We start from the raw sequence: 26475 nt of genomic DNA, 5'->3' as shown, positions 1-26475 counted from the left end.
ATACCAAATGCCTTCTTCACTATCCTATCTACCTGCGACTCCACTTTCAAGGAGCTATGAACTTTAAGGTCTCTTTGTTCAGCAACACTCCCTAGGACCTTACCATTAAGTGTATAAGTCCTGATAAGATTTGCTTTCCCAAAATGCAGCACCTCATATTTATCTGAATTAAACTCCATCTGCAACGTCTCAGCCCATTGGCCATCTGGTCAAGATCCTGTTGTAATCTGAGGTAACCCTCTTCGCTGTCCACTACACCTCCAATTTTGGTGTCATCTGCAAACTTACTAACTGTACCTCCTATGCTCGCATCCAAATCATTTATGTAAATGACAAAAAAAGTACTTGAATGTGAAATTGTGAATGGGCACAGCTCCTAGGGTTTGGAGTTCTCCAAAGATTCATCACCCTTAGGGAAGGAGCTTCACCTCATCTTGGTTCTAAATAGCTGACCATTCCTCCTGAATCTGTGCTTTGAATTGCTTTGTCACAGGAATTCCGCCCAGCGGAAGAATTCTTAACACTTTCAAACCAGTTGGAATGTTTCAGTTTCTGAGTATGAAGCACCCTTGCAAGTTCCCATGAGGCAAGCCCACCTCATGATCCTTGAGGCGTTTGGTGATGTCCTTATTGGGAGCACTTTGATCAATTGGTACACGCAGTTGGTTGATGATCTGTTTCTCAGCCTCTCCCAGATCTCCATGGACCTTGTCCAGTTTGGACAGGAGCTCTTTACTCTGGGGGTCATCCTTGGCTGAGGCAAGGCTGTAACCTGTAAAGAAACAAGGGACAATGAGGAACCGCAGGAGAGAAGCAAGCAGCAAAACAGATTAGAGCGATCGAGTGGGATAAGGTCTGGGGGTTAGAACAGGCCCAAAGGAGGATTGTGCATGTCTAACTCACATCACCATAAGGACAGTGAGTACTACAATACAGTGAAGCTGCCTCGACACTGACCCCACCAACACTCCCAGGACAGGGACAGCAGGCAGTTAGATACAGAGTAAAGCTAACTCTACGCTGCTCAATCAAACTTTCTTAGGACAGGGACAGCACAGGGTTAGATACAGAGTAAACCTCCCTCTACATTGTCCCCATCAAACACTCCAAGGACAGGAACAGCACAGGATTAGATACAGAGTAAAGCTACCTCTACGCTGTCTCCATCAAACACTCCCACGACATGGATAGCAGGTAGTTAAATACAGAGTAAAGCTAACTCTAAGCTACCCCATCAAACTCTCCCAGGACAAGACAGCACAGGGTTAGATACTGAGTAAAACTCTCTCTACACTGTCCCCCATCAAATACTCCCAGGAAAGGAACAGCATGGGATTAGATAGAGTAAAGGTCCCTCTACACTGTCCCCCATCAAACCCCCCCCCCCCCCCAGGACAGGGACAGCACGGGGTTAGATGGAGTAAAGGTCCCTCTACACTGTCCCCCATCAAACCCCCTCCCAGGACAGGGACAGCACAGGGTTAGATGGAGTAAAGGTCCCTCTACACTGTCCCCCATCAAACCCCCCCCCCAGGACAGGGACAGCATGGGGTTAGATGGAGTAAAGGTCGTAAAGGTCCCTCTACACTGTCCCCCCATCAAACCCCCCCTGCCCCAGGACAGGGACAGCATGGGGTTAGATGGAGTAAGGGTCCCTCTACACTGTCCCCATCAAACACTCCCCAGGCAGGGACAGCATGGAGACTAAAACTGCAGCTCCAGACCCTGGACATGAAAATGTAAGCTCTCAGAGTTGGGTTGGTGGTTGGGCCACACACTGTGCAGACATTCTGTTGAATGTTTAATGAGTGTCCAAGGGATTTAAGATATTTTCTAATTGACCAGCTCAGAGATGTTATGGTGCAATGTGAACCCAGGCCTCCTGGCTCAGAAGTAGAGACATTATCACTGGGCTACAAGAGCAACTCCATCCCAGCCAAGCCTCACAGTGTTGGGGGATTTCGCTCACCTGGTGCAGCAGACTGGTTCAGCAGGCTGCTCTGTTTGTTTTCATTGGATTGTTTCAGTTTGTTCAACTCGTTGTAACGGTTTCTCAGCTTGTTCTCAGTGTCTGATCGCTTCTTCTTTAAATCGTCTAAATCCTTCGCCAACCTACAAACAGATATCACACACAGACAGAACTGTCACTGCACCTGGCAACACTGCAAAAGGAGTCACATGGATTCAATCTGAGACTTTCAGTGACTGATGGCACAGTGTGGAGGGAAGTTTACTCTGTATCTAATTCTGTGCTGCCCCTGTCCTGGGAATGTTTGATGGGGACAGTGTAGAGGGAGCATTACTCTGTCTTTCACCTTGTGCTGTCTCTGATGAGGGGTAATCAGATTAGATTAGATTAGATTGGATTAGATTAGATTAGTTTAGATTAATTACTTACAGTGTGGAGACAGGCCCTTCGGTCCAACCAATCCACACCGACCCGCTGAAGTACAACCCACCCAAACCCATTCCCTTACATTTACCCCTTCACCTAACACTACAGGCAATTTAGCATGGCCAATGCATCCAACCTGCACATCTTTGGACTGTGGGAGGAAACCAGAGTACCCAGAGGAAACCCACGCAGACACAGGGAGAATGTGCAAACTCCACACAGACTGAGGCGGTAATTGAACCCGGGTCTCTGGCGCTGTGAGGCAGCAATGAGGGAGGGTATAACTCGCCAGAGCAGCCCTGTTAGGGTGTGGAAGGCGCCTTACCCTCTTACACAGATATGGAACTGCCTTTGCTGCGCTCACTGGGGATTGTCTTGAGCGAATGCCAGAACTTGGCAGAAATGTTGAGCAAAATGTGTAACGGAGGTTTACACTGCCCTTTGACCCACTGGGCTGGGGGACAGGAGGAAATGCTGATGGAAATCTGCCTGGAATTGAGCCTCATTCTGGTACAAGTTAAGACTCATTCAGTAACACCACAATGTGATGATGGGTATAACATGGAAGTGAGCAAAGAAGGGGGATTAGGAAATTGTATTTCTACACTGCTGAAAATGGATGTACCATTAGCCAATCGTTGCTGGAATGACATTGGGCACACCACATTGAAAATCAGTACAATCAGCCATTTGTTAGATCAGAACTTGAGCATTTCTGAATATAGACACATTTTGTTGAAGCTTTTCATTTTGCACTCACAAATTGCAAGAATTCCAATGAAGAGAAAAACAAAAACAACATTTATATCATTTGAGAGGAGAGTTCTATTTTTTTTTGGACAGTCCTTGAATACGCATACTGATCCAGCTCTCTCAGAGGCAGCTCTCGGAGAGAACAGAACTTCTGGCACTCCTGTTTATTTTTTTTCTAACCCCCACACTACCGCCTAACTGCGGTAGTGCTTATTTTTTTTCCCAGCACCCCTGTTGTGTGTGTGCAGGTGTGAGACACAGTGAGAGACACAAGGTGCACGAATCTTTATTCAATTTCCACCACCAGGAAGATAGGAAACACCCGCGTGTCCAGTGACAAGCAGTGCCCTTCACAAAAGGGCAATGCTGTGTGATTAAACAGTGAAGGGGAGGGCAGGGATTAAATCAAAATAGAGTTGGAGGGGTCCCTAGAGTTTTTTTATATATAAATTTAACCCCCACACTACCGTCTAACTGCTGTAGTGCTTATTTTTTCTCCAGCACCCATGTTGTGTGTGTGCAGGTGTGAGACACAGTGAAAGACACAAGGTGCATGAATCTTTATTCAATTTCCACCACCAGGAAGATAGGAAAACACCCGAGTGGCCAGTGACAAGCCCTGCCCTTCACAAAAGGGCAATGCTGTGTGATGAGAGGAGAGTTCTAATTGGTTAGCAAGTAGACCTTGATTGGCAGAGCTGGGGAATGTAAAAATGGCAACACTTCCAGCAATTAGTGCCAACTTGACAACCATTGAATACTTTCTTCTCATATAATACTAACGTTTTTTGTTCCCTTTATTGGTATTCTTGCAAATTGTCCTGATTAGTACAAAATGAAAAGCTTCAACAAAAGGTGTACATTTTTGGTCAGTATTCAAGTTCCAGGTTGTTGAGGGGGCTTTTCTTCAGACTTGGCCACTACCAACTGGTTAGCCCACCCTCTCCATCATCTCCATGGGGAGCATTCTGTAAGTAAAAACGCCTTGGATAAGCAAGTAGGGACATGAAAATGAGCTGACCTGTTTACAAGGGCTGTGACCTCTGGGTCAGGTGGAGGGATGTTGAAACAGACCCCGGGGGCACGTTTGGTCTCTTTCGCACTGTTCACCACCACCCAGCTCTCAGGGTCCGAGTTGTTCTGAAGGATCAACTTTTCACCTCGGCTGATCTCATTCTGTAAAGGACAAAGAAATATTCTCCTCAGATCGACGAGACTGCCAGCTTGGCAATGTATCTCAGCCACTTACAGAACTTCAGAACGAAATGTGATCTTTCACCCTGCAGACAAATAAGTGAGCCCAAAGTTTCTGATTGGAAATGTGTTGCTGGAAAAGCGCAGCAGGTCAGGCAGCATCCAGGGAACAGGAGAATCGACGTTTCGGGCAGTTCAGCGACCTGAATTCTTTTAGCGTCTTTAATGTAATATACAAAGTCCCAGGTGCTTTGCAAGGTACATAATCTGACTAAAATTGCCATTGTGCCTGAGGTCTGGACAGATGACCAGAAACATGGTCAAAGAGGTAATCTTAGGAAGGGTCTTAAAGCAAGATAAGGTCAGAGGTTTAGGGATGGGTGGATATTCCAGAGCTAGGGACAAGAGGAGCTGAAGGTCTGACCGCCCATACAAGGGTGAAGGCATGGCCACCCATACTGGGCTGAAGGCATGGCCACCCATAGTGAGTGAAGGCATGGCTGCCCATTGTAGGGTGAAGACATGGTCACCCATAGTGGGCTGAAGGCATGGGCACCCATAGCAGGCTGAAGGCATGGATGCCCATAGTAGGGTGAAGGCATGGCCACCCGTAAGGGGTGAAGGCATGGCCACCCGTAAGGGGGTGAAGGTATGGCTGCCCATTGTGGGGTGAAGGCATGGCCACCCGTAAGGGGGTGAAGGCATGGCCACCCGTAAGGGGGTGAAGGTATGGCTGCCCATTGTGGGGTGAAGGCATGACCACCCATAGTGGGCTGAAGGCATGGCCACCCATAGTGGGGTGAAGGCATGGCCGCCCATAGTGGGGTGAAGGCATGGCCACCCATAGTGGGGTGAAGGCATGCTTGCCCACTGCCGGGTGAAGGCATGGCCGCCCATAAGGGGGTGAAGGCATGGCTGCCCACTGTCAGGTGAAGGCATGGCTGCCCATTGTGGGGTGAAGGCATGGCCACCCATAGTTGGATGAATGTATGGCTGCCCATTGGGGGGTGAAGGCATGGCTGCCCATAATGGGGTGAAGGCATGGCTGCCCATAGTGGGGTGAAGGCATGGCCACCCATATTTGGGATGAAGGGATGGCTGCCCATTGAGGGGAGGAAGACATGGCCGCCCACTGTCGGGTGAAGGCATGACTGCCCATTGTGGGGTGTAGGCATGGCCACCCATAGCGGGCTGAAGGCATCGTTGCCCATTGTGGGGTGTAGGCATGCCCGCCCACTGTCAGGTGATGGCATGGCCGCCCATAATGGGGTGAAGGCATGTTTGCCCATAAGGGGGTGAAAGCATGGCTGCCCACTGTTGGGTGAATGCATGGCTGCACATAAGGGGGATGAAGGCATGGCCACCCATAGTGGGGTGAAGGCATGGCTGCCCATTGTGGTGTTGAAGGCATGGCCGCCCACTGTCGGGAGAAGGCATGGCTGCCCACTGTGGGGTAAAGGTATGGCCGCCCGTAAGGGGGTGAAGGCATGGCCACTTGTAAGGGGGTGAAGACATGGCTGCCCATAGTGGGGTGAAGGCATGGCCACCTGTCAGGGGGTGAAGGCATGGCCACCCATAGCGGAGTGAAGGCATGGCCACCCATGAGGGGGTGAAGACATGCCCGCCCACTGTCAGGTGAAGGCGTGGCCACCCATGAGGGGGTGAAGGCATGGCCGCCCACTGTCGGGTGAAGGCATGCTGCCCACTGTCGGGTGAAGGCATGCCCGCCCACTGTCAGGTGAAGGCATGGCCGCCTATAATGGGGGTGATGGCATGGCTGCCCATAGTGGGGTGAAGGCATGTTTGCCCATAAGGGGGTGAAAGCATGGCTGCCCACTGTTGGGTGAAGGCATGGCCGCCCACTGTCGGGTGAAAGCATGGCTGCCCACTGTTGGGTGAAGGCATGGCCGCCCACTGTCGGGTGAAGGCATGGCTGCCCATAAGGGGGATGAAGGCATGGCCGCCCATTGTGGTGTTGAAGGCATGGCCGCCCACTGTCGGGAGAAGGCATGGCTGCCCACTGTGGGGTAAAGGTATGGCCACCCGTAAGGGGGTGAAGGCATGGCTACCCATAATGGGGTGAAGGCATGGCCACTTGTAAGGGGGTGAAGACATGGCTGCCCATAGCGGGGTGAAGGCATGGCCACCTGTCAGGGGGTGAAGGCATGGCCACCCATGAGGGGGTGAAGACATGCCCGCCCACTGTCAGGTGAAGGCGTGGCCACCCATGAGGGGGTGAAGGCGTGGCTGCCCATAAGGGGGTGAAGGCATGGCCGCCCACTGTCGGGTGAAGGCATGCTGCCCACTGTCGGGTGAAGGCATGGCCGCCCACAGTGGGGTGAAGGCATGGCTGCCCATAAGGGGGTGAAGGCATGGCAGCCCATAGAGAGGTGAAGGCATGGCTGCCCACTGTCGGGTGAAGGCATGGCCGCCCATAATGGGGTGAAGGCATGGCTGCCCACAGTGGGGTGAAGGCATGGCCACCATATTTGGGATGAAGGGATGGCTGCCCATTGGGGGGATGAAGGCATGGCACCCATAGTGGGCTGAAGGCATGGCTGCCCATTGTGGGGTGTAGGCATGCCCACCCACTGTCAGGTGAAGGCATAGCCGCCTATAATGGGGTGATGGCATTGCTGCCCATTGTGGGGTGAAGGCATGTTTGCCCACTGTTGGGTGAAGGCATGGCTGCCCATAAGGGGGTGAAGGCGTGACCGCCCATAAGGGGGTGAAGGCATGGCCGTCCATAAGGGGGTGAAGGCATGGCTGCCCACAGTGGGATGAAGGCATGGCCGCCCATTGTGGGGTGAAGGCATGGCCACCCACTGTCGGGTGAAGGTATGGCCACCCATAACGGGGTGAAGGCGTGGCCGCCCATAATGGGGTGAAGGCATGGCTGCCCACAGTGGGGTGAAGGCATGGCCGACTATAATGGGGTGAAGGCATGGCTGCCCATTGTGGGGTGAAGGTATGGCCACCCATAGTGGGGTGAAGGCATGGCCACCCATAAGGGGGTGAAGGCATGGCCACCCATAAGGGGGTGAAGGCATGGCCACCCATAGTGGGGTGAAGGCATGGCCACTTGTAAGGGGGTTGAAGGCATGGCTGCCCATAGTGGGGTGAAGGAAATCAAGGATACCCAAGGTCATGCACAACTTTGAGGTAAGACAGCATTTTGAGAGAGTTGTTGTGCTGCAGAAGGGTAAAGAGGTGGGTGCGAGGTTAGGAAACACTGTAATTGGTGGGGTGATGAATGAACAGGACCTGGTGATGAGGAAGGACACCACTTCCACTGGGACAACACATCCATCCTAAGACAAACCAAACAAAGACATGCACGAAAATTCCTAGAAGCATGGCACTCCAACCGGAACTCTATCAACAAACACATCGAGTTAGACCCCCATCTACCAACCCCTGAGAAAAGGAACAGGAAGTGACTTCACCACAGGAAATAACATCACTACAGGAAATGACTTCACCAACCCAAAGAAACCCAAACATATAAATAGAAAATAGGAATTTTCAGCAGTGCTTCGCCTGAGGCCCACTGAAGATGTTACCTAGTAGGATGACAAAACATCTGGAAATGAACCTTCCAGCTCAGCGAGCAAACCTACATCCAAAACCTCAACCTGAGCTACAAATCTTCTCAAAACTCACTGACTATTGTAGGCAGAGTTATTTGCAATGTAGAGATAGGCAGAAGAGCAAGTTATGAGGAGCATTGAAATAATTTGTAAAGAGTTATAGATAGATATGTTAATGGGCAAAAAAGCTGATTACCTTGACTAATAGACAATAGATGGAACTATGCTCCAGACTTGGGCAAACCCAATGCCTAATATAGAAACATGACCCCTGCTGCAGCATTATAATCTCTCTGTTAAATATCGTAGGGACCCGATCAGGTCAAGTATCACTGACTCTCATCTGGATTCAAGTCTAATTTGAAGACCTTATCGATTCTACAGCTGTCTTGTTCTTGTCAACAGAAGATTGTTTTCCTTTGAGTTATCCTTTTGAGGTTGGAATCTTGCTCCACCATGCTGTTTTTCTTTCCCACTTTGTTTAAAAACCTTTCCACCTCATCAGAGTTGTATAGTCAGATCTATCATGTGATAGATTTGGGATTTAAGGGGATAGGATGTCCAAAGATATGAATGTTAGATGGATTGGCCATGCTAAATTGCCCCATACTGTCCAGGGATGTGTAGGCTAGGTGGATTAGCCATGGGAAATGTATGGTTACAGGGATAGGGTAGGGGTAGGTGTAGGTGGGATGCTCATTGAAGGGTTGGTGTGGACTTGATGGGCTGAAAGGCCTGCTCCCACACTGTAGGGTCTCTACGGTGATTTTATGAGCTGTTACTTTTGTATTGCGGCTTAGTTGTTACTAATTTTACCACTTAGTGAATGAATCAGCTTCTTTGTAGTAAATGGATTGTTTTTGCATTAACTACAAGAGGCTGCTGGACATTCCTTTTATCCTGGGTAGCAGGAGAAGGAAGAAATAAATTGACCAATTTGGTGGTTAAATAAAACTGTTACACTCTGATACAACCTGTGAAATAGTGTTTCTTGATTTCCAGTGTACTCCCCCCTATAGAGTCTAAACAGCATTTGGTCCAATGTGTACAGTCTTTACTTCAGGAGATATCTAATTCCATTGGAAGTGTTCAGAGAACATTCACTGGACTAGGGTTAAGGGTTGTCTTCTGAGGCAATGTTGAGCAGGTTGGATCTAAACACATTAGAGTTTAGAAGGATGAAGGGGTCATCTTATTGAAATGTGGCAAAGTGAATGCTGGCTGGAAGCTTCCCCTCGAATAGAGGACAAGGAAGACAGTTTATAAATAATAGGGGCTGTCTGATTTAAGAGGGAGATGAGGAAGGATTTCCTCTCAGAGGGGACATTAATCTTTGGAATTCTCTCCCCTAGTAAGCAGTGGAGACTGGGTCATTGAATATATTCAGGTCGGACAGGTTTTTGACCAACAAGTGAGTCAATGGCTTTGGGGCCAGACTTAAAAATGGAGTTCAGGCCACAATCAGATCTACTGGGATTGTACTGAATGCCTCAGCAGATTCAAGGGGCTGAATGGGCCACTCCTCTTCCTATTTCTGCTGATTTTATGAAGGGTGGGGCTTGGCTCTTCAGCAGTGAAGTCAGGAAGTGACCAATCTAGGATTCAGGAACATCAATTTCCAAACTTTGGTCCGATTATTAATTCTCAAGCTAGACATTGTGTTGGTTTAAGGGTATCGGGGGATATGTAGAAACAACTTGGATGAGGGCTGAAGATACAGATTGGCCACCATCTACTGAACAGCAGAACAGACTTCAAGGGCTGAATGGCCTGCTCCTGTTCCTAGGACCTTCCTCTGATCTATGTCTGAGGATACCTTTCACTGTTTGCTTTCAGATTTGGCAGACTGTCAAATCCATTGCTTGTTGGTTGTGTTTCTCTGCCTCACCTGTCCATCTTCCCAGTCACACAGGGCATCCACCGGCAGGGGTTTGGAGACTGGGGTACGCCTGGCTTTCAGTGGTACAATCTGCTGGCTCTCCCTCTTCAAATCATTGATATCTTTGTCCATTTGGATGATATTCTTCTCATCATTCTGTGTACAATAGAAAATAAGAATTTGAATGAGTGGCCACAGTCAAAAAGAAGAGTGGGATCTGGGAATCCTTTATCTGTAAGATTCTGAAAGATGTTGATAGCGTAGATATTGGGAGAATGCTTCCTTCAGTGAGGAAGAGGCCATCAATAAAATACAGACACCGATAAATCCAATTGGGAATCCTGACAGAGGACTTTGAAATCAATGAGAAACCAATTCCCTTTGGCGGAAAGATCAAGAACTGGAAGACACCATTCTGATTGGCAAAGGAACCAAAGGGGCATGGAAAACGTTCTAGACAGTGAGGGCTTAGAACTGGGAATGTTTGAGAGTGCAATGGAGGCAGGTTCAAGCTTGTTTTTTAAAAAGAAAACTGATTAGTCAAATGCCTGAAGAGAAAACATTTCCAGGCTACGGGGAAAGGCAGGGAGTGGGACTAGTTATGCTGAGTCATTACGACTCTAATGGGCTGATGGTTTCCTCCTGGAAGCTGTCTATAGATCATACATTTGCAGACAGAAAGAACAGATACGCACACTGTGCTTGTTCCAACTCTACAAAACATATGAGAGCCCTTCTCTGGTGATGCTTGGCCAATCGAAGTCAACCTGTCCGATTTAAGTTTAAATAATACTCGGCAGTTAACTGCCAATCATCATCTAACTGGTGCATTTTCCAAGGTAGCACCTCTACCAGTCAGAGCCCAGTTGCCGACCAATCAGCACTCTGTTTTCACATAAAATGTTGTTCCTCTTTACATTATGAATTGCCCTCATGAGTGCTTGAAGCAAAACTTAAACAAATTGTGTCTTTTTCTTTTGAAAGCATACTCAAAAGATTAATTTTAATACTGGAGACTTTGGCAACACTAGATTTATTCCTGCTTTTAACTGCCCCATCAGGGTTTTATGACGACAAGTGAGTGGACTTGAAGAGAAAGTGGTTTGATCCAATGGACGCCTGGTTCTTCATCCTCACCTCGAGCTGGTGAAGCAGGTCAGACACAAGCCGAGCATTATCCTTGTTGTACCTCGAGAACTTGTTGTCCAGATCGGTATTGTGCTTTTTAATGGATTGAGCAAGGGTGTCAGCATCATAGTGGAACTACAGAAGGGAAGGGGGAGAGGAGAAATAATTACACTTATTTACAGTTACAAAACAACTTAATTTTATATGGTGCCTTTAATGTAAGAAAGCACCACAAAGTGTTTTACAGGGCCTGTAAATACAACAACACTGAGACACTCGAGGAGATATTAGGGGAGATGAACAAACGTTTGAACAAAGCGATAGTAGACTGGATAGTCTGGGACTTTTTTCCAGTGGAGTGTAGGAGGTTGAGTGGTAACCTTACAGAGGATTATAAAATCATGAGGGGCATGGATAAGGTGAGTGGCAAGGGTCTTTTCCTTAGGGTGGGGGAGTTCAAAACTAAGAGGAATATTTTAGGGTGAGAGGAGAAAGGACATGAGGGGCAACATTTTGACACAGAGAGTGGTTTGTGTGTGGAATGAGCTGCCAGAGGAAGTGACAGATGTGGGTATAGTCTGCGTGGGTTTCCTCCGGGTGCTCCGGTTTCCTCCCACAGTCCAAAGATGTGCAGGTCAGGTGAACTGGCCATGCTAAATTGCCCGTAGTGTTAGGTGCATCAGTCAGAGAGAAATAGGTCTGGGTGGGTTACTCTTCATAGGGTCAGTGTGGACCTGTTGGGCCAAAGGGCCTGTTTCCAAAAAGAAAAAACTGCAAGGAATCTAATCTACATTTGGATAAGTTCATGAATAGGAAAGGTTTGGAGGGATGTGGGCCAAGAGGGATTAGTTTAGTTTAGGAACATGGTCAGTGGAGACTTGTTAGGTCTAAGGGTCTGTTTCCATGCTGTATGACTCTCTGACTTTATGACTACTCCTAAGATGCATCTTAAATTCAGAGAGACAGGGGGAGAAAGAGATAGAGATGATGGAAAGGTGTAGAAGGAAGATTCCAAAACTTGGAACATAGGCAACTGAAAGTATTATCAAAGTTTGGGAGAAGATTTGTAGCTCGGGTGCTCGTTGTTGTGGTTCTGTTCGCCGAGCTGGGAATTTGTGTTGCAGACGTTTCGTCCCCTGTCTAGGTGACATCCTCCGTGCCTGGGAGTCTCCTGTGAAGCGCTTCTGTGATCTTTCCTCCGGCATTTGTAGTGGTTTGTATCTGCCGCTTCCGGTTGTCAGTTCCAGCTGTCCGTTGCAGTGGTCAGTATATTGGGTCTAGGTCGATGTGCTTATTGATTGAATCTGTGGATGAGTGCCAAGCCTACTATTATAGGACAAGCCAAACAGAGAACAGCCAGGGAATTCCTAGAGGCATTCTGCAACACAAATTCCCAGCTCGGCGAACAGAACCACAACAAGAAAGTATTATCACCAATACTGACATAATTCAAACTGGAATACACCAGGAGGCAGTTAGCATGGGGGAGACCAGTACCTACGGCAGGGGTTCAATCCCTGTTCTGGCTGAGGTGATTTTTGGCACCTGGCCCCCCGACTTACCCCATGGTGGAGGTGACAGTGCAGAGGGTCTGACCCGTTGTCAGGCAGAGAACTGATAAAGAAGAAATCAGAATTGGAGGAGGCCGAAATCTATGAGGTCGGCGGTTTGATGGGAATAGAAAACGGGTGAGATGATGCAGAGATTTAAAAACAGAGGTGAGAATTTCAAAATTGAAGCAATGAACAAGGAGCCAGAATGATCTTCAGTAAACTGAGCTAAAGCTCACCAAACCAGTGTTATAATACAATGAATTATTACTGATAAATAATAATCTGACAGAGGGCGTAACAATAAAACATTGTGTCCCAACCCCTCAGCTAAAAGTAATTAAGACGTTGGGTTACTCCCTATTGTGTAAGAGGCTTTGTGGTTGGGTGTGGTATATCGTGTTCTTGGGTAAAAGGTAAACAAAGTTTTCCTTCACAGTTGTGTTTAGTCATTAGCACAATGACAGAGGAAGGCAATCATATCAAAGATGAAGAAGAAAAAAGCAGTGTTTTACGTCTAGTGACTCAGACACAAAAAATGATATCATCAGGCTTTTAACCATTCCTTAAATGTCCGACTTTCTTAGTAAGCTTGTTCATGGATTCACACCTGCCTGGATGGACGTACTGGAAGGGGGTGGGTGGGTGTATGTACAGTGGCTGTCCTGTTTAGAGACTGTAACTATTTTGATACTCAGAGTAACTGGAAGTTACTCTGTAAGTCTCCTTGCACCAAGCCCTAGAGATTGCAGGGTGGGATAGTACAGGGTACTGAGCAAATCGATTGAAAAGGGTTAGCAGCATCAACTACAGTTATTGAGACTGCTGTATAATATGACTGCCACATTCCAAACTGTGCAAACACATTTTCACCAGGGACTACTTGGGTCGTTGCTATAGGGAGAGAATTCCTGCCACTATTACATCCAATGCCTTTACATCCACAAACACCAACATAATGAAAAACTTTCCACACTGCACGGGGATAAGCTCAGAGTCTCTTGGAGCCAGCTGCCAGTTTGTTACCTTTTTGTAGTCCTCCACGTTCTTCAGGTGTGCCTCCTGGCAGATGCAGAGATTTAGAAATTGTTGCCATTCATTTTTCACAGCATCCTTATGGGCCTGAAAGACAGATCCTATACATGTTACAACCTCTGTGCAAATGCATGGTGAGGTACAGTCATAGCAGAGAAAAAGACCCTTCAGCCCATCAAGTCTTGGGAACGTGGTCAGCATGGACTGGCTAGACTGAAGGGTCTGTTTCCATGCTGTATGACTCTATGGCTCTTGTACTTAACTATTGTCATCGCCTTTAGAGGTTTGGGTCACTAATTGTCTGTCAATTATTGCTTAACAAGAAAAAAGGGCTCAAGTACCCTGTTGCTTCTTTGCAGCCAATTGATTTGGGGCAGTAAAGAACTAAGCCATGTATGAAATGAACCAACTACTCCATCCTGTCACGGTTCAGCTTCACCAGTGACTGATGCTACACTCCTCTGCCCCCAGCCCTCCCCACACTCCTCTGCCCCCCCCCACCCCCACACCCCCCAGTCAAACATGAACAGTAGTCAGGAAGAATTCTCTGGGAGATATGGGATCATTAAAAACAAGCCTAATTGGATGGTCCAATCAGAAGAATGAAAACTGCGTATTGACTGACAATGAGCTGCAGTGAGGCGATTGTTCCCAGTCCTCATTGCCCCTGTTGTTGGACTTGTTCTTCACTTTTATCCCTGACGGTGGCAGCTCCCACCCCCTTGGGTCCTGCTGAACTGTCATGAGCTGGGAACCAGGCTGCCTCAGGTGGTGAAAAACCTGGGGCCTTTCTGATGAAACAATGTCTATTGCCATTATGGCAGCACCACTTATCCAACATCCTGTTTGCTCATGATGAATTCGCTGTGGATTTGGTTTGCTTTCGTGGCCTTGACAGGCTTTCATTTGAATTTTGGTTAAGTTCCAATTTGATTGGCTAAAACACAGTTTGGTTTGGATTGGTTCAGTTGGGTTGGATCGAAATGGATCTGTTGATTGGTTCGAAATGGATTAGAGATGCCTAAGCCTATCGCAGGTCTAACCTGGATCATTTGGTTATTGAGTCTGTTCATGGGTTTGAAAGGGTTGGTTTGGATAGTTCTGTTTATCTGTCTGGTTTATTTTTACCTCCCTAATGCGTGAGTGTGAACAAATTTGTACCTCAATTGTCGGACTGCCAGGGTGCTTCAGTTTGATCAGTCTCTCCCCGTCATCCTGAATCTGATTAACGGTGGCTTCCTCATCCAACAGCCCATTGTCTTTAAAGCTCTGCAGGAAAGTGAAACAAAGGGTTAGGAAATAAATGTGCTGCGTGCATCTCATGGCAGGCAGGTAGCATCTGGAGAAGAGAGAAGTAGCATTTTCAGGTCGATGACCTGTTCCCTCCCCATAAGTCTTTGCTGAAGAATCAGAGAACTTAAAGCCACAATAACCCATCACACAGGAGTGATGCAGCAAGTGAGAAGGTGACTTTAAATAAAATAAGTCATCTTATTTGTTCATGTTCAACCAATTCTTCCAATAGTGAAAGGAAGCAAAAAGATAAACTTAATAAATGTAATTAAAACGTCCTACAAATGCTGATGGTTGGTTGTATGATGAGAGCTAGAAGTGACAGTATGAATGTGTTCATCAATATAACCTTCCTATCTCCTCTAAATTCGAGTCATAGAGATTTACAGCATTGCAAACAGGCCCTTCAGCCCAACTTGTCCATGCTGTCCAGTTTTCACAATTAGTCCAGGCCCCTTTGTCTGTGTTTGGTTCATATTCTTCTGGACCTATCCCTCTATGTACTTGTCCAAATGTTTCTTAAATGACAAAATTGTACTCACCTCCACCACTACCTCTGGCAGACACTTACCATCAGGGTGAAAAAAACTGCCCCGCTGCACTCTTTTGTGTTTCTCTCCCCTCTCACCTTAAACTTATCCCCTCGAGTTTTGGATTCCCCTCTCATGGGGAAAAGCTGTTGGCTATCTACCCTATCTATGCCTCTCCTGACTTTATAGACCTCTATAAGGTCACCCTCACTCCCCTACACACCAGGGGAAAAGTTCCCAGCATTTCCAGCCTCTCCTTATAGCTCAAACCTTCTAGTCCAGGTAGGATCCAAGTAAGTCTTTTCTGCATTTTAATAATATCCTTTCCATAGTAGGGCAACCAGAACTACATAGGTGCTCCAAAAGTGGGCACACCAACCATTTACACAAAGCCATTTCAAACCCTTCACTGCAATGCTGAACAATCACTTTATGCTCATATTTTCAATGGTTATTTGTATCCTGCATTCCACACTCACCTCATACTGCCTGCGGACCTCCTCTGGCACCATCATCTTATCAGTCCAGTCTTCCTTGATGATTTTTTCTTGTTGATCGTTCAGTAGAACCAGCTGTTTGGTGCAGCTCTGCATGTAGTCATACAGACTGTCCAGTTGATGGCCTCGCAACTGAGTGGATTCCTGAATAAAAACACCATAACTCCTTTAGACTCCAACAACACTTCCCAAACTCTCAGTATCTACCACTGAAAGGGACAGCAGCAGCAGCTACATGGGAACACCACCCCCTCCAAGCCACTCACCATCCTGACTTGGACATTCCTTCAGTGTCTAGATTAGTGTGGTGCTGGAAAAGCACAGCAGGTCAGGCAGCATCTGAAGGAGCAGGAAAATCCACGTTTCGGGCAAAAGCCTTTCCTGATGAAGGGCTTTTGCCCGAAATATTGATTTTCCTAATCCAGCACCACTATCACCTGATGAAGGAGCGATGCTCCGAAAGCTAGTGTGTTTCCAATTAAACCTGTTGGACTATAACCTGGTGTGATTTTTAACTTTGTACACTCTAATCTAGACACTGAAGTCCAGCATCTGCAGTCCTCACGTTTGCCCATTCCTTCAGTGTGGCTGGGTCAAAATCCTGGAACTCCCTGCATCATGAGATTGTAGGGTACCAACATGCCAAGGGCTAAGGTGTTTCAAATAGGCAGCTTACCACCACCTATTCCAGAGCAATTAGAGGTGGGTAATAAATGCTGATCGCATTAACAATGGCCACATCCCAAAAGTGTGGGGCGACATAGTGGCTCAGTGGTTAGCACTGCTGCCTAACAGTGTCAGGGATCTGGGTTCGATTCCATCCTCGGGTGACTGTGTGGAGTTTGCACATTCTCTCTGTGTCTGCGTGGGTTTCCTCTGGGTGCCCGGTTTCCTCCCACAGTGCAGGTTGGGTGGATTGGCCGTGATAAATTCCTCATTGCGTTCTGGGGTATGTGGATTAGTAGGAATAAGGAATAGGGTAGAGGGGTGGGTCTGGATGGGATGCTCTTCAGCGAGGGGGTGGCAGTGTGGACTCAGTGGGCCACATGCAGGGATTCTATGGTCCTATGGAATAAAACAGAGATCTGCTCCTTGCTCTGCAATAGAGAAATGGGTGATTATAGCTTTCAACAATCATGCATTGCCAGAGTCACGCAAATACTAGGCAAAGGTATTTGGCCAGTAAGAGCCCGGAAAGGGACTGAAGAACAGAACATCGATCAGGTAGATTGGGTAGGGGAAGGAACAGCCATGGGGCTTTAGGGGAGACAGAAACAGAGATCCATATGTGGCAAAGGTACAGAGTCCCAAGACTGACGGAGGCACCAAGAATGAAAAACCTTGCATTGACAGGAAGTTAAGCTGACAGAGAGGAAGTGACTCCCAGGAAGTCAGGTTGAAAGACTCTCTAAGCCCAGCAACAGGAGAAAAACAGAAAAAGGAGAGAGACAGAAGGTTAGAGGATCGATGAAGGAGAGAAACAATCTGAAGAGAGAGGTTGCTCCCAAGATTCCCAGCACCAGCATCTTTAGCCTCAGGCTGTGTGATGTGATGGACAATAAATCACAGAGTTGATAGGAAACATCAAGTTAAAATGCAGCAAGGAGTGACAGAACACGGTCTGCAAAATTCATCAAGAGAGCTCGTTCTTTCCCATACTGAGGGGTACACAGGACAACCTGAGCCTGAAGTCACGTGTGGTATAAGCTCACCCAGGAGCAGCTAATAGGAACTCACCACTAGGTTCTTGTACTGCTTCTGGACAGACTTGAGCTCCTCCTGTAAGGCAAAGAAAAGACAGGCGCTTCCTCACATTTCTGCATCATGAGTTGTAAACACTTGTCGCTCACCTCAAACTGCACTGGGCACCTCACACAGCCAGTTCAGAGACGGCTGGGAGTCAACCACATTGTTGTGGGTCAAGAGTCATGTGTAGGCCAGATCAGGTAAGGACAGCAGATTTCCTTCGCTGGAGGATATTGTGTATCAGAGAGGTTTTTACAACACTCACCATCACCATCACAAAGACTAGCCTTACATTCCAGATTTGTTTTTTGATCTTAAATTCTGACAGCTGTGACTGAGGGATTTGGCCCCATGTCGAGCTCTGAGATTACTGTCACAGTGATATTACCTCCACCCCACAAGTTCCCTCTGTCTTTGCTCCCTATTTGTCATTAAAATACAGTTTCACCAGTTGGTTGATGTGAGACATGCAGTTTTTCTCAAGTTAGCTGCCTGTTAAACCTGTCCCCAATCTCTCTGGGACAGAAGTCCTCTAGTTGTTGTTTTCCTGCATCTACACTTTGATGTATTTAACTTTACAGAGGCTCTTCATTCATCTTCCAGTGTGAGGATGATCCAACATCAGAATCAACAAGCATCCAGCATTTATGCTCCTCAGATGTCATCAGTTCTAATCCCACCAAGTTGTAAAAACAACAGGCTGTATTCATGGCCAATACCAATCCTGACTCCCAGCCCTCACCCCTCACCTTGACTATTAGTACTTTTATACCAATTACCATTGAGCACCCAGAAAGGTTTACTGTTCAGGAGATTTAAAATGGAAGGTGAGACACACCCACTTCCTAATCCTGTTCAAAGTGGCACAAGGCAACCCTCGGAGGCAGACTGGGATATCTCTGTGTCAGACGCACTTTTGATTGGGATGGGACAGGAGTCACAGCAAAACAACACAGATTGTAAGTCTGTGCATCCATAAAGCACTGCAGCTAGACCAGCGGCAAACTGCTCCATCCAGTTTGACTCAGAGCACAAACTCGTCAGCAAATTCACTCCAGCATCAGTGTGCAGAAGGCTCCAGGTGCTACTTTGAATGCATTGGAAACTCAAACACTATAAAAATGAATTTTTCATGAAAATGAACCTCTGTTTAGCATCGTAGCTTTGACAGTGTGGTACTCCCTCAGTGTCGCCTCTCCGACAGTGTGGTGCTCCCTCAGTACTGACCCTCCAACAGTGTGGTGCTCCCTCAGAACTGACCCTCCAACAGTGTGGTGCTCCCTCAGAACTGACCCTCTGACAGTGTGGTGCTCCCTCAGTACTGACCCTCCGAGAGTGCAGTGCTCCCCCAGAACTGACCCACCAACAGTGCGGTGCTCCCTCAGAACTGACCCTCTGACAGTGCAGCACTTCCTCAGAACTGACCCTCTGACAGTGCATCACTCCCTCAGCACTGACCTTCCGACAGTGCATCACTCTGTCAGAGCTGACCCTCCAATAGTGCCACACTCCCTCAGTGCTACAGGTGTGGCTGCATGGACCATGTTCTCAAGTCATACAGAAACAGACCCTTCGACCCAGCTGATCCATGCTGACCAGGTTTCCGAAACTGAAGTAATGTTTTCTGATTCAGTGGTGAGCCATCCATAACCCTCATGGGTCAGGAATTCAACTCTGGCTCACACGGTTTTACTGAGGAGCTAACAAGGTAGTTATGTGTGCTCTAACCTCTGCTATCCAAAACCTGTCTCTGTCACTCTCTGGTGCTGGGATTTGCTGGAGTAGAGTTGTCCAGCGAGGGGGTTTTGGCAATACAAAACAGGTGTGGAGTCTGATCCTGTCTGCTCTGAGATGCAGCAGGAACAAACATTTCTGAAGTAGTGCCAATTACAAACCAAAGTATTGCTGACAATGCTGGGCTAGAACAAGGACTGTGTCCTCCGCTCATTGTAAATTCCGGTTGTCCCCATGCCTAGCCTGCTTCCTTACCGGGTTTCCGATGGACTGGCTGTTAATCTCTGGGCTGTAGGCTTCAACCTGTTTACTCAGTATGTGGTGACCAGCAATCTGTCTCTCCAGTTCCGACAACTGTGGTCCAAATCCGCCATTATTGACTTCTCTCTGTGGACACCGAAACAGAAGATGTTAAACAGAATGGAAGGTGGTGATGGTTTTGGACAGTAGAGTGCACCAGGGCCTTAAAGCCTGAGGTAGAGGTGAGGGCAGAGCACTGCAGACAGCTGTAGAGAGAAGGTGAAAGCTGGGGTGCATTGTAACCAGTGCTCAATACCTTTGAGACATAGGGAGACAGTTGTGTGTCGCACCCTTTCCATTGCTCATTTGATAGTGATATATTCATAGAGTTATAGAGCACAGAAACAGACTCTTCAGTCCAACTTGTCCATGTCGACCAGATAACCTAAATTAATTTAGTCCTATTTGCCAGCACTTGGCCCATATCCCTCTAAACCCTTTCTGTTCATATACCCATCCAGATGCCTTTTAAATGTTGCAGTTGTATCCACTTCCAACACTTCCTCTGATAGCTTGTTCCACACATGCACCACCCTCTGCATGAAAAAGTTACCCCTCAGGTCCTTTTAAATCTTTCCCCTCCTAAACCTGCGCACTCGAGTTTTGGACTCCCCTACCCTGGGGAAAAGACCTTAGTTATTCACCCTCTCCAAGCCCCTCTTGATTTTATAAACCTCTATAAGGTCACCCCTCAGCCTCCAACGCGCCAGGGAAGACAGCCCCAGCCTATGCAGCCTCTCCCTGGAGCTCAGATCCTCCAGCCCTGGCAACATCCTTGTAGATTGTTCCTGCACCCTCTCAAGTTTAACAACATCCTTGCTGTAGAATTGTACAACCAGAATTGTATGCAGTATTCTAAAAGTAGCCTCACCAATGTCCTGAACAACCGCAACATGACATCTCAATGCTCAATGTTCTGACCAATGAAGGCAAGTATGCCAAATGCATTCTTCAACACCTTATCTACCTGCCACTCCACTTTCAAGGAACTTCCTCCTACATCCCCAGTTCGTTTTAGTTTTGGAATGTCATCCAGTCAGTCAGCACTATCCATACGATCAATTCTCCGGAGCATAATCTGAAAACATTGGGCACTGGGTCACATAAGGAGATCTTATCAAAAGCAAAACAGGAGATCAAGGAGCAGGAATTGGCTATTCAGCACCTTCAATCTACAGTTCACAGCTGATCTCATTATAACTGAAACCACTGTGGATACCGAAGATATCTGAAACAAAAATAGAACGTTCTGGAAATATTCAGCACTTCCATCAGAATCTGTTGACAGAGAAACAGTTCATGTTGGCGGTCTCACTTCAGAAACATCAAGAAACATGGAATAACGCAGTATAGAAGAGGCCCTTCGGCCCATTGAGTCTGCACTGCATTCTTGACCTGAAACATTATCTGTGTACCTCTCTCTCCAGAGTTGCTGACAGACCAGAGAAGCGTCTCCAAGATGTTATGTTTTGTTTGGAGAGAGTGCATAAGCAATTCACAAGAATGCTTCCAGGAATGAGAAACTTCAGTGATGAGGATAGATTGAAGACACTGGGGAATGCTCTCCTCAGACTGAAGAAGGCTGAGAGGAGATTTGATAGAGGTTTTCAAAATCATGAGTGGGCTGGACAGAGTAGATAGGGAGAAGCTGTTCCCACTCATAACGAGAATGAGAGGGAATAGATTTAATGTGATGTGCAAATTGGAGAGGTGACAAAAATATTTTGAGACAACGACGATTGGGACCTGGAATGTACTGAGAGTGTGTTGCTGGAAAAGCACAGCAGGCCAGGCAGCATCCGAGGAGCAGGAAAATCGATGTTTCGGGCAAGAGCCCTTTATCAGGAATCGATTCCTGATGAAGGGCTCTGGCCTGAAACGTCGATTTTCCTGCTCCTTGGATGCTGCCTGACCTGCTGTGCTTTTCCAGCAACACACTCGCGACTCTGGTCTCCAGTATCTGCAGACCTCACTGTCGCCCACCTGGAATGTACTGCCTGGAAATGTGATTGGGACAATTGAGATATTCAAGAGAGCACTGGATGATTATGTGGATAGAAGTGGTGTGCTGGGATGGCGGAGGAAAGGAGTTTAGCAGTAGGGCATAGAGCCAGTGCAGGCATGGTGGGCTGAATGGCCTCATTCAGAGCCATGATAATTCTGAACCTCTGTGTTTTCATGGAAGAGAGGATGAACAGTGATAGATTGAAAGACAGTGAGAGAGAAAGAGAAAGAGAAAGTAGGGAAAGAAATTCAGACAGAGGCTGATGAGGCCCACATACAGAATTGGGAACTGAGGACAAGCAGTGTCCTCTGGAGCTTATTGGTCTCAGGAAGGTTACATCCACAGGGAGAGGTGGAGGCCAGGACTGACGTTAAAAACAAGATGAGGATTTAGACTGCAATAACTTCTGTCAGTGAAAAGAGGAAACAGGACATTGTGAGTTAGTGTGCAAGCCTTCAATGAGCTTGTGTTGTGCACAGGGCAGCGAGTTAGTTCGCAGGTGGTGGGGTAGATACTGTACCTGCTTCTGTGCCAGGATGTCAGACCATTCCACGGAATTGTATCCTTTGGGGATTTCCAGCTTCTCATAGAGGTCTCGAAATGCTGTGCATTGTTTAGCCCAGAAGAAAGTAGGGAAAGAAATTCAGACAGAGGCTGATGAGGCCCACATACAGAATTGGGAACTGAGGATGTGCAGTGTCCTCTGGAGCTTATTGGTCTCAGGAAGGTTACATCCACAGGGAGAGGTGGAGGCCAGAACTGACGTTAAAAACAAGGTGAGGATTTAGACTGCGATAACTTCTGTCAGTGAAAAGAGGAAACAGGACATCGTGAGTTAGTGTGCAAGCCTTCAATGAGCTTGTGTTGTGCACAGGGCAGCGAGTTAGTTCGCAGGTGGTGGGGTAGATACTGTACCTGCTTCTGTGCCAGGATGTCAGACCATTCCACGGAATTGTATCCTTTGGGGATTTCCAGCTTCTCATAGAGGTCTCGAAATGCTGTGCATTGTTTAGCCCAGAGTTCATGCATTTTCTTGACACTAAACAGACGTGGAACACACATTAAAAATACTGACCAAGTCCGGAGTGGTTACCTCTGCAACCATTTCTAATGCCACATTGATGCCAGCCAATTATCAATAGTCAGCTGTGGCAAAGTAATATAGCCTCAGTGAAGCCCCTTCCCATTGAGTACCTCAATTAGATTCCAGTCTGTAATTCACTCCCTGCTATCTGTTATTCTATATATGAACCAGTCTGATCTCCACCATTTGATTCCAGACTGTAACTCACTCCTGGATATCTGTTATTCTACATATAAAACACTCTGAACCCTTCAATTAGATTCGAGTCTGTAACTCGCTCCCAGGTACCTGTTATTTTATATATAAGCCACAGTAACCCCTCGATTAGATTCGAGATGTAACTCACTCCTGGATATTTGTTATTCTATATATAAACCACTCTAATCCCCTCAATTAGATTCCAATCTGCAAGTCACTCCTAGGTATCTGTTATTCTATATATAAACCACACTAACCCTTTGATTAGATCCCAGTCTGTAACTCGCTCCAGATATCTGTTCTTCTATACATAAACCATCCATGGCTCTAAATTAAATGTCAGCCCATACCTCACTCCTGGCTATTGTCTGTATAAACCACCCAATAAGATCCTAATGTATATCACAGTCGCTGACAGCAATCCTTCTATAGATAAGCACCCTGAATTAAATCCCTGTCAATGACTCACACCTTCCAAATCCCTGCTCAATCTGTGGGTTTCAAAGCACTAGGCTGTAACCTCCCATTATATAACTCCTGAATTTATGTAGCACCTGAAATGTAGCACCTGACCTGGAACACGTGTACAAATGCTGCGCATGTGTGCATTGGGTCCATTGTCAATATCCTACACCCTATTAAATGATTCTTATTTTCAAATATCCATTCAGTTCTCTTTAAAAGGTGTAACCCCAAAGTTGTTGGTCAAGCAAATCCTTGTTATGAAGGATCCTTTATTTGGACCAATCTACTGCCCACCTCTTCATTCTTTTGGGAATTCTGTGGGGATAAATTCTAACACCCAAGGATATCAAGTAAAATTTGGATCCATGGAATAAGGGTGTGTTAGTGAATGCTCTAAAAACATGAGATTAAGAAGAAGATGTGGCATGGTGGCTCAGTGGTTAGCACTGCTACGTCACAGGGTGGGACGGTGCAGCGCTCCCTCAGGGTGGGACGGTGCAGCGCTCCCTCAGGGTGGGACGGTGCAGCGCTCCCTCAGGGTGGGACGGTGCAGCGCTCCCTCAGGGTGGGACGGTGCAGCGCTCCTTCAGGGTGGGACGGTGCAGCGCTCCCTCAGGGTGGGACGGTGCAGCGCTCCCTCAGGGTGGGACGGTGCAGCGCTCCCTCAGGGTGGGACGGTGCAGCGCTCCCTCAGGGTGGGACGGTGCAGCGCTCCCTCAGGGTGGGACGGTGCAGCGCTCCCGCCAGGGTGGCCAGCTCCCCCCCCCCCCCCCCCCCCCCTTGGCTGACTGTCTGTGTGGAGTTTGCACATTGTCCATGTGTCGAAGTGGATTTCCTCTGGGTTCTCTGGTTTCCTCACACAATCGAAACACAGGCAGTTTAGGTGGATTGATCATGCTAAGCCACCCCTAGCGACCAGGGATTTGCAGATGGATGAGCCATGGGAGAAAATCCATAATGTGCAGCTCTAGATGGATTAGCCATTGTAAAGGTGGAGATAGGTTCTGGGTGGGATACTCTTTGGAGTGTCTCTATGGGCCAAATGGCCTGTATGTGCACTGTCGGGACTCTATGACCTATGGGATTCATCAAAATTCTGAAGTAGGATCCAGACCATCACCCATTTTCACTGAGCCAGGATTCCCAATCACTTTGAGGACAACCGGGAATCTGAACCAGGTCTATATGGGTAAAAACCTGAGAAGGTTATGTCACATTGAGTCAGAGTTGCATAGGACCTAGATAAGTTCCAAACTGACTCAGTTTAATTATTTCTGTGCGCCTCTCCCATTTTTACAGTCCAGCGCTATCGGTATGAGCCCAAGTTGGGAATAAAATGTGATTTTGAACTAACTTTAGTAATTCTCGGGCTGGACGTCGGCATCACTGGATGGTGAGAGTATATTTATTGCCCATCTCTGATGGTCCGGAGGAATTGCATGGTGAGCTCAGCTCATCTACACGTTTGAAGATCATTTCAGAGAAGAGTAAACATTGGTTTTGAACTGGAGTCACACGTCAGCCCAGCGTTTAGATCAGAGTGGTGCTGGAAAAGCACAGCAGGAGCAGGAAAATCGACGTTTCGGGCAAAAGCCCTTTATCAGGAATGATGAAGGGCTTTTGCCCGAAACATGAATTTTCTTGCTCCTTGGATGCTGCCTGACCTTCTGTGCTTTTCCATCACCACTCTGATCTAAACTCTGGTTTCCAACATCTGCAGTCCTCACTTTCACATGTCAGCCCAGACTGGGTAAGGACAATAGGGTTCCATTGTGAAGCAGTTAGGTTTTTAGTACAATCTGTCAGTTTCATGCTCACTTTTACAGACAGAAGCTTTTCACTCCCAGATTTTCTCCAATACGAATCCCCAAACTGTCCTACCGAGATTTTAACTCATGTTCTCTGCATTAATCATCCATGACACTGCAGTGTCCCTTAACTTTCAACGTACTCATTTTCGATTATGTTAGCCTGTGGGTGTTTCAGCTTCTTTGCCTTGTCGACATCCAGGAAAAGATCCTTAAGGAGTCCCTCTGATCGAGCCAAATTTTCATTGTTCACAGACTCATATTTGAATGGGCGTTTGTTCTGGTAGTTTATTCTATCCTGAAAAAAAATCAATCAAGAGAAACAAACGTGGTCAAATCTATCAAAATATATCTTGCCTGCAGACACGGTTTGTTAAGAATCCATCCTGCTGTTGGGTCTTAATGGCATTTTGTGTCAGTTTTAAAGTTTTTATCAATTTATTTAACATAGCCAGAGAATCTGGAGAGACTTCTCTTTCTCAGTTATGTGGCAAAGTATCAGACTGACCATCCAAACATCGTGCAGAAATTTCTTGCAATTAAATATTGGATAGATTGAAGCCACTGTCTTCAAGTATTTTTTTCCCTTGTGACTGACTCAGCCGAGCTGCACGGTGAAGCTTAACCATGTCTTGAAGCCTTTAAAAATGTAGGGGCAGAAATCAGCCATTTTGCCTGCCAAGTCTGCTCCACAATTTAAAGAGACCATGACTCATCTGTTAATCCTTAACTCCACTTTGCTGCCTTTTTCCCGATTCCCTTACTGATTAAAAATGTGTCCATCTCAACCTTGAATATACACAATGATCCAAATTCTGGCCTGAAATATTTATCAAAGTCTTTGAGGAGGTAACAAGCAGGATAGATACGGGGGAAGCATTGGATGCAATAAAGTTAGATTTCCAGATAGTGTGTGATAAGGTACAACATGTTAAGTTACTTAATAAAATAAGTGCCCGCGGTATTGGGGTTATACATTAGCATGGATAGAGATTTGAGTCAAAAGTGTGGCACTGGAAAAGCACAGCAGGTCAGGCAGCATCCGAGGAGCAGGAGAGTCAACATTTCAGGCATACGCCCTTCATCAGGAATTCCAGAAAGGTTGACTGCCCTGCTCCATGGATGCTGCCTGACCTCATAGAGTCATAGAGATATACAGCATGGAAACAGACCCTTCGGTCCAACCCATCCATGCCGACCAGATATCCCAACCCAATCTAGTCCCACCTGCCAGCACCCGGCCCATATCCCTCCAAACCCTTCCTATTCATATACCCATCCAAATGCCTCT

General features: G+C 47.1%; 1 protein-coding gene across 2 annotated transcripts in view; it reads right to left on the bottom strand.

The window, feature by feature from the left end:
* The window catches only part of evpla (envoplakin a), an 81748-nt gene that overhangs the window by 21771 nt on the left and 33502 nt on the right, over positions 1-26475 (bottom strand). The window contains exons 3-14 of one of the 2 annotated variants that reach the window (XM_043714322.1): positions 25328-25482; positions 22545-22668; positions 19580-19711; positions 17582-17623; positions 15827-15988; positions 14686-14793; positions 13516-13611; positions 10949-11074; positions 9821-9967; positions 4170-4324; positions 1970-2112; positions 597-772 (exon numbers count right to left, since the gene is read on the bottom strand). In XM_043714322.1, coding sequence (XP_043570257.1) covers positions 597-772; positions 1970-2112; positions 4170-4324; positions 9821-9967; positions 10949-11074; positions 13516-13611; positions 14686-14793; positions 15827-15988; positions 17582-17623; positions 19580-19711; positions 22545-22668; positions 25328-25482 — 1566 coding nt within the window. Of the gene's footprint in view, positions 1-596; positions 773-1969; positions 2113-4169; positions 4325-9820; positions 9968-10948; positions 11075-13515; positions 13612-14685; positions 14794-15826; positions 15989-17581; positions 17624-19579; positions 19712-22544; positions 22669-23168; positions 23184-25327; positions 25483-26475 lie in introns of those variants that run through there. The other variant, XM_043714323.1, reaches the window with a different exon arrangement.

Source organism: Chiloscyllium plagiosum, chromosome 24 (assembly GCF_004010195.1).
Source record: "Chiloscyllium plagiosum isolate BGI_BamShark_2017 chromosome 24, ASM401019v2, whole genome shotgun sequence".
Taxonomy (NCBI): domain Eukaryota; kingdom Metazoa; phylum Chordata; class Chondrichthyes; order Orectolobiformes; family Hemiscylliidae; genus Chiloscyllium; species Chiloscyllium plagiosum.
Note: the sequence above shows the minus strand (reverse complement) of the source record. Positions and strands in the feature narration are given on the sequence as shown.